This window comes from Protomyctophum parallelum (genome assembly GCF_964188405.1).
Source record: "Protomyctophum parallelum genome assembly, chromosome: 20".
NCBI lineage: Eukaryota > Metazoa > Chordata > Actinopteri > Myctophiformes > Myctophidae > Protomyctophum > Protomyctophum parallelum.
Window position 1 is genome coordinate 793594 of NC_139718.1, and position 12500 is coordinate 806093.

Sequence of the window (12500 nt, forward strand, 5' to 3'; positions counted from 1 at the left end):
GTAACAGGTCCTCCTCCAAGCTGCTCACAACAAAGATGGACTGGAGCTTCAGCACCTGCTGTCTGGAACGCATGTACAGGTACGCACGCACACACACACACACACACTGGAGCTTCAGCACCTGCTGTCTGGAACGCATGTACAGGTACGCACGCACACACACACACACACACACACACACACACACACACACACACACACACACACACACACACACACTGGAGCTTCAGCACCTGCTGTCTGGAACTCATGTACAGGTACGCACACACACACACACACACACGCACGCACACACACACACACACACACACACACACACACACACACACACACACACACACACACACACACACACACACACACACACTGGAGCTTCAGCACCTGCTGTCTGGAACGCATGTACAGGCACGCACACACACACACACACACACACACACACACACACACACACACACACACACACACACACACACAACAAAGATGGACTGGAGCTTCAGCACCTGCTGTCTGGAACGCATGTACAGGTACACGCACGCACACACACACACACACACACACACACACACACACACACACACACACACACACACACACACACACACACACACACACACACACAACAAAGATGGACTGGAGCTTCAGCACCTGCTGTCTGGAACGCATGTACAGGTACACGCACACACACACACACACACACACACACACACACACACACACACACACACACACACACACACACACACACGCACACGCACACACACACACACACACACACACACACACACACACACACTGGAGCTTCAGCACCTGCTGTCTGGAATGCATGTACAGGTACACGCACGCACGCACACACACACACACACACACACGCACACACACACACACACACGCACACACACACACACGCACACACGCACTAGGCATGTGAATCTCACGATTCGATACGCATCTCGATGCACTGCCAGCGATACGATACATTAGAGATACATGGAATCCCCTGGCGATACGATGCGATACGATTCTCCCTCTTCCTGATGCGATGCGATAACCATTTAGTTCAAATCAATGCGATACGATGCGATTCACCCCTCGACCGATACGATGCCATTTGATGGCGATTCATCACAATAGAAAGGATTTATATTAAAGCTCTATGAATTTCCCAAAACATGTAAAAATGCATTACATTTAAATTCAAAGAAATTTATTGTTTTACTGTAGGTTAGTATTATAGCTCTGCATCTCAAACAACCCAACTTATATAATTATGTAAGTAAACAAAGGGTCTGCTCTCTGCTGGTTATTGTGGAATTGTTAGACTAATAATCATAGGCTATAGTATAATTATTATCTCAAAGGTCAATTTGAGGTTTTGAGTATAGAGGGTTCAAGAGATTAAAATGTAATAGCCTATCGTTCATCAATTAATGTTACCAACATATAAATAGAAAAGAAACAAATAAACAAAACAAAAATTACAGGACACACTTGTAGTGCTGTCAAGCAAGTCTATGTCTAGTTTAATCTGCAACACAGCTTTATAATATAATTGCCTATGTATAGTGGGGGTCCCTGCTTGATCTCTCACTCTCAGCTAAGTGGTCCTTGGCTTGACCTGAAAAACATTGAAGACCCTGGCCTGCATGTATTATTAACGTTATAAATACATAGCAGATGTACAAGCTCACAACGCGTCTCATCCACTCCCCGCTGTGAGCTTGTGGATCTGCAATGTTAGGCGTGCGACACCGTCTTGCTGCAGAATATAAATAAGGCTTCTATCCCAGAGAACAGCAGGGGAAAGCTGGACAGTGGAAAGTTGTAAACGACGCAAGCAGTACTACTACACCCTGCTGTGGCGTTGTTGTTGTTCTACACGTGTGTGCAGACTGCAGAAGCTTTCTTTAATTACAAATTGATGAGGATCGCATCGCAGATTTGCGTCGGAGAATCAGCAAGCACAGCTGTGGAGTGTGGATCAGATTCATTACGAGCAGTCCAGCACGCAGCGCTACAGTGAAAAGTCAACTGATCGACGGACAGAGCTACTCGGACAGCTATTTTATAAAGCTAAAGAGTAAAGGTGGTGCTTCTTGTTTAATGCGTGGGGCTCACTTCTGTTAGTCGCGGGTGCTCTTTATAGTCTGAGTCTGTTTGTTGTCTCAACGTGTCTACTCTGACTGCACCGTCGTACGGTAGCTTCTGTTCACTGACTGTGGGCGCGTTCGGAAATACCACACCGGAGCACACTCTCCTATTAGTTTGCATTGCACAGTGGGCTCAGTGCGCTATTTCCGAACGTGCCCTGTGTGTGCGCTGCGAGAGACCTTTTTTTTTTCTTCCTTTTCTGATGGTGCGTTCAATGCGCCTCGGAAACACAGGAGAGGGTGAAATTTACCATGAAAAAACGGTGCAACCACGGATTTTACCGATGCAAGCACTCCGTGAACGATGCATCGAGATTTCACCCGTCAATTTTACCGATACAGTGAATGAACCGATTCACTCGCATCGCGCACGTCATAACCCATGAATCGATACGTATCGATTATTTTCCACATGCCTAACACACACAGGTTGTTACTCATGACATCATCACCTTTATTTATACTCGGGAATACAACTTTACAACTCATGACATCATGTGTTTTTGTTACAGGCGCTGCTATTGGCTCATGACATCATGTGTTTTTGTTACAGGCGCTGCTATTGGCTCATGACATCATGTGTTTTTGTTACAGGCGCTGCTATTGGCTCATGACATCATGTGTTTTTGTTACAGGCGCTGCTATTGGCTCATGACATCATGTGTTTTTGTTACAGGCGCTGCTATTGGCTCATGACATCATAGCAGAGGTGGAGATGCAGCCGGAGCCCCTCCCCCTTGCGGGAGAAAGGGGCGTGGTCACGCAGTGGGGGGGCGAGACGGTCAAGATCGTACGGCTAGAGAAGGCACAGGATGTACCGCTGGTAACACACACACACACGCACGCACGCACGCACGCACGCACGCACGCACGCACGCACGCACGCACACACACACACACACACACACACATGGAGTGGACGGATTGATGTTTATCAAAAACAACCCTTGCTTAGCGTTTGCTTACAAAAGCGTGTGCGCAGCATAAAGGATAATACGAATGACCGAACTGGCTGGATTCTTCATATCAGTCAGTCAGTGGTCATGTAGCCTCGATACCCAGGCTTTCATTTCGTCTGTGCGAAAGATGAAAGCCTGGAAAAAGCCGTGGGCTGAACCAGTCTAAAAGTGGGAGTCAACCCTTCCGGGTGGGCGTCGCTCTAAATGATGTGACGTAGCGCTGCACTAGGGGGGAGAGGAGGGGCCGGGGGTGACGGACAGATCGATGAGATCCAATCAGGGTGCGCGCATTTCTGAGGCGCGACCCGCCCCTCTAGACCAGAAATGTCTCTGCTTAGGTCAGGCTAGTGGTCATGTGACCTGCATAATGAACTGGCTGGAGTATTTATTTAAAGACGGTTACACCGCGGACAAAGCCAACTCGGATCGTGACAAATCATGACAATGAACAAACGATCAAATCATTAGAAAGAAGAAAATAAAGGTAGGAGACAACACTATTTGTTTTGTTTTTCTTCTTTATAATGATTTGATCGGCCCCAAAACATTGTGTTCATTGTCATGATTTGTCACGATCCGAGTTGTCTTTGTCCGCGGCGTAACCGTCTTTAAATAAATACTTTAAGAAAAAGCCTATGGGGAGAAATGCATTGGGATTCATTTCCTGGGCCACTCGTCGTTCTGAAAGGGGGAGGGACTGCGCCGCTCTATAGTTTAGATTAGAACATCGGACATATCAGCTACAGTAGACTACTGATTTAGTTCAGTCTGAACTGAAGCAGTCAAAGCCAAGGAGAATGTTACAATACTAATTCACCATCGAGCAGCCTCTGCACTGAATGTCACACTAACATGACAGAACAGCAGGATGAAAACGGATAGCCTGTCTATCCATCCATGAGCAACATACTATCTATCTATCTATCTATCTATCTATCTATCTATCTATCTATCTATCTATCTATCTATCTATCTATCTATCTATCTATCTATCTATCTATCTATCTATCTATCTATCTATCTATCTATCTATCTAGCTCTGGTCCATAGCTCTAATGTGTTGCACGTATTAGAGGTATTGAACAGAGCTACTATATCTATTTATCTACAAAGTATTAGCATAAAACAAATTGATTATATAGATTATATGAAAACAAACATAACAATGACATCATGATGAATATCACTATTTTGTGATAATTGCTGAAAAGATAGTGATATAATATTTTGACATTATTTCCCGCCCCTACCTCAAAAATCACACCCATGTGAAGTGAGGGGCGCTCTTGTCATCATACGTCATCAGAAATCATCTCATACTGGCCAATCAGAAGGCCTGTTGCCTGTGATTGGTTAGCTGATTTGCTCGTTTACATATGACATACATTTTCCTTCCAATGTCATGATGGCGTTTAATGTTTTGATGTTTAATTCATGTCATATTTAGCAGAATTTTGACGTAATTTCTCTGTTGATTGTCAATGGCTCATTTTGAGATGTGTGGGGACAAAGGCTGTATATAGGAGGGGCTAGCGCCCCTTAAAAACACATCATTTTTTTTCCCAGGCCGTGGCGTAACGGTCTGGGCACCCGACTGGTAATCCAGTCGCAGTGTGCCGCGGGTTCGACTCCCGAGCCCGACACGGCCTTTACTGCATGTCATCCCCCCATCTCTCTCTCCCGTTTCCTGTCAGCCTACTGTCTGTCCCTTCAAAAATCAATAAAAGGCGTAAGCCGCAAAAAAATATAAAAAAAAAAAAAAAAAGAAACACATCATTTTTCATCGTGCTCCTAAAATAATTTGTGTGCTACTAGATTTTTTCAACTTAGGAGCACACGTGCTACTTGGAAAAAGGCCCTTGACTCCTTCAAAACCGCTCTCAAAGGGCACCTACGGACGGCTGCAATTAGAAACTGGCCTCTGTAAAATCTGAATCCCCCCCCACCCCCTTCCCCCTCACTGTATATGTATCTTTTCCCTTTCTGCTTCCTATATGATGAATTCCTGTTTCTGTTCTTTAACTATATAGAAGTGTCTATTTGTATGTCTCTAAATGTTGTGATGAATTGAACATGGTGGACCCTCTTGTAAACAAGTGTAATGCTTAATTGGGTCGTCCACTCACAGTTAACAGTCTTTGTATTGAGTTTGTGCTTGAAATGTACTGTAATTCTGCAAACTGTTAATAAATATTTCAATCAATCAATCAAAGGCTAAGCGTCGAGCCCTGCTTGAAGTCACCTATCATATTTGTCTCCTTTCTATTGTGTGTGTGTCTCTGTGTGTGTGTGTGTGTGTGTGTCTCTCTGTGTGTGTGTGTGTGTGTGTGTGTGTGTGTGTGTGTGTGTGTGTGTGTGTGTGTCTCTGTGTGTGTGTGTGTGTGTGTGTGTCTCTATGTGTGTGTGTGTGTGTGTGTGTGTCTCTCTGTGTGTGTGTGTGTGTGTGTGTGTGTGTGTGTGTGTGTGTCTCTGTGTGTGTGTGTGTGTGTGTGTGTGTGTGTGTGTGTGTGTGTCTCTGTGTGTGTGTGTGTGTGTGTGTGTGTGTGTGTGTGTGTGTGTGTGTGTGTGTCTCTGTGTGTGTGTGTGTGTGTGTGTGTGTGTGTGTGTGTGTGCGTGTCTCTGTGTGTGTCTCTCTGTGTGTGTGTGTGTGTGTCTCTCTGTGTGTGTGTGTGTGTGTGTGTGTGCGTGTCTCTGTGTGTGTGTGTGTGTGTGTGTGTGTGTGTGTGTGTGTGCGTGCAGGGTGCCACGGTGCGTAACGACATGGAGAGCGTGGTGATCAGCCGCATCGTGCGGGGGGGAGCGGCGGAACGCAGCGGGCTGCTGAGCGAAGGAGACGAGATCCTGGAGATCAACGGGATCCAGATCCGAGGGAAGGATGTCAACCAGGTGTTCGACATACTGGTACGCACATGCACACGCACACACAAGCACGCACACGCACACGCACGTACACACACGCACACACACGCACACGCACGTACACACACGCACACACGCACATGCACACGCACACGCACGCACGCCCAAAATGGCCTGGCACCGGAATACATTAGTGACCTGGTTTCTGCCCCATCCAGCCTCCAGGGTACTCGGGTCAACCTCCCTACAGAGCGTCGCAGTCCCCCCCCCCTTTCAGAACGACCAGTGGCCCAGGAAATGAATCCCAATGCATTTCGCCCATAGGCTTTTCTTAAAGTATTTATTTAAAGACGGTTACAGGCAACTACGTCAACTGTCAGTAGAGACAGACAGGTATATCTCTCTGAGGGACAGACGGTGGACAGAAGACAGAATCTGTCTATACTGTCCTCTGTCTGTCCCTCAGACAGATATACCTGTCTGTCTCTACTGTCCTCTGTCTGTCCCTCAGACAGATATACCTGTCTGTCTCTACTGTCCACTGTCTGTCCCTCAGACAGATATACCTGTCTGTCTCTACTGTCCTCTGTCTGTCCCTCAGACAGATATACCTGTCTGTCTCTACTGTCCTCTGTCTGTCCCTCAGACAGATATACCTGTCTGTCTCTACTGTCCTCTGTCTGTCCCTCAGACAGATATACCTGTCTGTCTCTACTGTCCACTGTCTGTCCCTCAGACAGATATACCTGTCTGTCTCTACTGTCCACTGGCTGTCCCTCAGACAGATATACCTGTCTCTACTGTCCACTGTCTGTCCCTCAGACAGATATACCTGTCTGTCTCTACTGTCCTCTGTCTGTGGACAGTATTCTGCTGCCAAATGTGCATCTGGACTGTGATGAGGTATTAATGGTGGATTAAAATTCTTTATATTTGTCTTTAAAATATTCTCTCTCTGTGTGTGTGTGTGTGTGTGTGTGCGTGTGCGTGTGCGTGTGCGTGTGCGTGTGCGTGTGCGTGTGCGTGTGCGTGCGCGTGTGTGTGCGTGTGCGTGTGTGTGTGTGTGTGTGTGTGCGTGCGTGCGTCAGGCGGACATGCACGGCGTCCTGACCTTCGTGTTGATCCCCTCCACTCAGAGCAAACCTCCTCCTGTCAAAGAGACCGTGGTGAGTACACCGCCCTCTGCTGGACACCCTGGGCATTACCGTTTCTACTTGCACGCTATGTTAGGATCATGTTAAACTTTAATAACAAACAGCTTATTCAGAATGATGTTCCAAAACCAAAACATACAACTGGCCTTGTTGTGTCTGTTAGAAAAGTACTGTATTTGAAGGCTTTTACGGGGCCCGGTATTGCATTGCAGCCGTCCGTAGGTGCCCTTAGAGCGGTTTTGAAGGAGTCTAGGGATTCACATGTCTTAATGACTGTTGGTAGACAGAGAGAGTCAAGACTAACTGTTCAGGAGAGGAGAAAAAGTGACTATTTATTATTTTTATCCAAAATGAGTAAACGTCACAGGCAGACTCTTCACATACTAACTAGAGCATGTCTGAAATACGTGTCATAGCTTTAATCGACATGTAAATATGAAATAAATGCTTAAGCATGTAGCTATAGGTGTAATGTTAGAGACCACAGAAGACATGTAAATATGAAATAAATGCTTAAACATGTAGCTATAGGTGTAATGTTAGAGACCACAGAAGACATGTAAATATGAATTAAATGCTTAAACATGTAGCTAGGTGTAATGTTAGAGTCCACAGAAGACATGTAAATATGAAATAAATGCTTAAACATGTAGCTAGGTGTAATGTTAGAGACCACAGAAGACATGTAAATATGAAATAAATGCTTAAACATGTAGCTATAGGTGTAATGTTAGAGACCACAGAAGACATGTAATTATGAAATAAATGCTTAAACATGTAGCTAGGTGTAATGTTAGAGACCACAGAAGACATGTAAATATGAAATAAATGCTTAAACATGTAGCTATAGGTGTAATGTTAGAGTCCACAGAAGACATGTAAATATGAAATAAATGCTTAAACATGTAGCTAGGTGTAATGTTAGAGACCACAGAAGACATGTAAATATGAAATAAATGCTTAGACATGTAGGTGTAATGTTAGAGACCACAGAAGACATGTAAATATGAAATAAATGCTTAAAGGGTAAGACCACTTTTTTTGAGGTTTGGGTTGTTTTCTTACCTTATTATGGTCAAACTAGTCCAGTCCAGGAGTTATTTCGCTCCATTGTGTTGTTTATTAGCAATTTAAGAAATAAAAAATAGGGTCCATTGACTTCCATTGTAGCGGGGAAACAGCTCTCAAAGTCACTCTTTTAGCGCATGAACGAACGCAACAAAAGCTGATTCTGACAGCTTATGACATCAGGAAAACTCATGCGGTTTTATTTTTAATAAAAAATGTCAACGTTGTCTTGTTTTGATTAATTTGTGTAGAAGGAAGGTCTGGTAGGTATGCTTACGCTAACCGAATCACTTCTGTTTTCACGTGACGCGGTACTACGATCCGATTGGTCCAACTCTAACTGCAACAATCTGGAACAGCGCACTTTATCCTCCGTTCTAAAAGTATCGTAAGCCTACTAACTTATGACTGCTTGCCGTGGGTGTCTGTGTCGGGGGTACTGCTCGACTGCAGATGGATTGGGTGCTCTCAGCGTACAACACAGGCAGCCAGCGTGCTTCCTTGTTTACAAATGAAACCGGAAACGGAAGACCGCATTCCAGCTTCAGTGTCTCTCCAAACAAAATAGTACCTTTATAAATATACGTTAAAACACGAAAATAAAACCGCATGAGTTTTCCTAATGTCATAAACTGTCAGAATCAGCTTTTGTTGCGTTCGTTCATGTGCTAAAAGAGTGACTTTGAGAGCTGTTTCCCCGCTACAATGTAAGTCAATGGGCTCATTGGGCTGGTATTTTTATAAAGTTATTTTCTATAAAACTGCACAATGGAGCGAATTAACTCCTGGACTGGACTAGTTTGACCATAATAAGGTAAGAAAACAACCCAAACCTCCAAAAAAGTGGTCTTACCCTTGTAGCATGTAGCTAGGTGTAATGTTAGAGACCACAGAAGACATGTAAATATGAAATAAATGCTTAAACATGTAGCTAGGTGTAATGTTAGAGACCACAGAAGACATGTAAATATGAAATAAATGCTTAAACATGTAGCTATAGGTGTAATGTTAGAGTCCACAGAAGACATGTAAATATGAAATAAATGCTTAAACATGTAGCTAGGTGTAATGTTAGAGTCCACAGAAGACATGTGAAATAAATGCTTAAACATGTAGCTAGGTGTGTAATGTTAGAGTCCACAGAAGACATGTAAATATGAAATAAATGCTTAAACATGTAGCTATAGGTGTAATGTTAGAGACCACAGAAGACATGTAAATATGAAATAAATGCTTAAACATGTAGCTATAGGTGTAATGTTAGAGACCACAGAAGACATGTAAATATGAAATAAATGCTTAAACATGTAGCTATAGGTGTAATGTTAGAGACCACAGAAGACATGTAAATATGAAATAAATGCTTAAACATGTAGCTAGGTGTAATGTTAGAGTCCACAGAAGACATGTAAATATGAAATAAATGCTTAAACATGTAGCTAGGTGTAATGTTAGAGACCACAGAAGACATGTAAATATGAACTAAATGCTTAAACATGTAGCTAGGTGTAATGTTAGAGACCACAGAAGACATGTAAATATGAAATAAATGCTTAAACATGTAGCTAGGTGTGTAATGTTAGAGTCCACAGAAGACATGTAGATATGAAATAAATGCTTAAACATGTAGCTATAGGTGTAATGTTAGAGACCACAGAAGACATGTAAATATGAAATAAATGTTTAAACATGTAGCTATAGGTGTAATGTTAGAGACCACAGAAGACATGTAAATATGAAATAAATGCTTAAACATGTAGATATAGGTGTAATGTTAGAGACCACAGAAGACATGTAAATATGAAATAAATGCTTAAACATGTAGCTATAGGTGTAATGTTAGAGACCACAGAAGACATGTAAATATGAAATAAATGCTTAAACATGTAGCTATAGGTGTAATGTTAGAGACCACAGAAGACATGTAAATATGAAATAAATGCTTAAACATGTAGATATAGGTGTAATGTTAGAGACCACAGAAGACATGTAAATATGAAATAAATGCTTAAACATGTAGCTATAGGTGTAATGTTAGAGACCACAGAAGACATGTAAATATGAAATAAATGCTTAAACATGTAGCTATAGGTGTAATGTTAGAGACCACAGAAGACATGTAAATATGAAATAAATGCTTAAACATGTAGCTAGGTGTAATGTTAGAGACCACAGAAGACATGTAAATATGAAATAAATGCTTAAACATGTAGATATAGGTGTAATGTTAGAGACCACAGAAGACATGTAAATATGAAATAAATGCTTAAACATGTAGCTAGGTGTAATGTTAGAGTCCACAGAAGACATGTAAATATGAAATAAATGCTTAAACATGTAGCTATAGGTGTAATGTTAGAGACCACAGAAGACATGTAAATATGAAATAAATGCTTAAACATGTAGATATAGGTGTAATGTTAGAGACCACAGAAGACATGTAAATATGAAATAAATGCTTAAACATGTAGATATAGGTGTAATGTTAGAGACCACAGAAGACATGTAAATATGAAATAAATGCTTAAACATGTAGCTAGGTGTAATGTTAGAGACCACAGAAGACATGTAAATATGGAATAAATGCTTAAACATGTAGATATAGGTGTAATGTTAGAGACCACAGAAGACATGTAAATATGAAATAAATGCTTAAACATGTAGCTATAGGTGTAATGTTAGAGACCACAGAAGACATGTAAATATGAAATAAATGCTTAAACATGTAGCTATAGGTGTAATGTTAGAGACCACAGAAGACATGTAAATATGAAATAAATGCTTAAACATGTAGCTAGGTGTAATGTTAGAGACCACAGAAGACATGTAAATATGAAATAAATGCTTAAACATGTAGCTATAGGTGTAATGTTAGAGACCACAGAAGACATGTAAATATGAATTAAATGCTTAAACATGCAGCTGTGGAATGCACTTCCCATTGCAGTCAGAACTGCAGCATCACTCCCAATCTTCCGCCGTAGCCTGAAAACCCACCTTTTCAGACTCCATCATGGCCCATAGCACTTACCCTAACCCCTTAGATAGAATTTCTGTTGGCTTAGATAGCATTTGACTTAGACTTATAGCATGTTATGTAGACAGCACTATAATTGTATTGTATATAGTCATAGCACGCCATAGTACATATGTATAGCATAGTAGTGAATATGTATAGTTTATTATGTATAGTGTATGTATAGTTTCATCATATAGATATTCCACTGTTACCTTCTTAGCTTACGCATGTTTCATGATAAATGCTTTTATGTGATGTATTCCCATGCTTTTGTTCTTGCCTAAATGTAAGTCGCTCTGGATTAAGAGCGTCTGCTAAATGCCTAAATTGTAAATTGTAAATTGTATAGGTGTAATGTTAGAGACCACAGAAGACATGTAAATATGAAATAAATGCTTAAACATGTAGCTAGGTGTAATGTTAGAGACCACAGAAGACATGTAAATATGAAATAAATGCTTAAACATGTAGATATAGGTGTAATGTTAGAGACCACAGAAGACATGTAAATATGAAATAAATGCTTAAACATGTAGCTAGGTGTAATGTTAGAGACCACAGAAGACATGTAAATATGAAATAAATGCTTAAACATGTAGCTATAGGTGTAATGTTAGAGACCACAGAAGACATGTAAATATGAATTAAATGCTTAAACATGTAGCTATAGGTGTAATGTTAGAGACCACAGAAGACATGTAAATATGAAATAAATGCTTAAACATGTAGATATAGGTGTAATGTTAGAGATCACAGAAGACATGTAAATATGAAATAAATGCTTAAACATGTAGCTAGGTGTAATGTTAGAGACCACAGAAGACATGTAAATATGAAATAAATGCTTAAACATGTAGATATAGGTGTAATGTAGTTCGACACCATTTCAATGTTCGACCTGAACTCGATTGTACAAAATGTCTTCTAAATCCTGACGGTTTTCTGAAAACCCCATGTTTCTGTCTGTGGTTCTAAACCCATGTTTCTGTCTGTGGTTCTAAACCCATGTTTCTGTCTGTGGTTCTAAACCCATGTTTCTGTCTGTGGTTCTAAACCCATGTTTCTGTCGGTGGTTCTAAACCCATGTTTCTGTCTGTGGTTCTAAACCCATGTTTCTGTCTGTGGTTCTAAACCCATGTTTCTGTCCCCCAGCATTCTCTGAATTTGGTCCTCGACTCCGATCTGAAAGTATATTGTTCCAGGGACCTCCCCAGAAGCAAAGATTTGAGTTCAAAACGTTGAGTTAAATTCGAAAGAATATATATATATTCAAAGATTTGCGCTACATTTTCAG

General features: G+C 41.6%; 1 protein-coding gene across 1 annotated transcript in view; it reads left to right on the forward strand.

The window, feature by feature from the left end:
- The window catches only part of pals1a (protein associated with LIN7 1, MAGUK p55 family member a), a 42844-nt gene that overhangs the window by 14965 nt on the left and 15379 nt on the right, over positions 1-12500 (forward strand). The window contains exons 5-8 of the mRNA XM_083791169.1: positions 8-79; positions 2824-2970; positions 5846-6007; positions 7054-7131. Coding sequence (XP_083647295.1) covers positions 8-79; positions 2824-2970; positions 5846-6007; positions 7054-7131 — 459 coding nt within the window. The remainder of the gene's footprint in view (positions 1-7; positions 80-2823; positions 2971-5845; positions 6008-7053; positions 7132-12500) is intronic.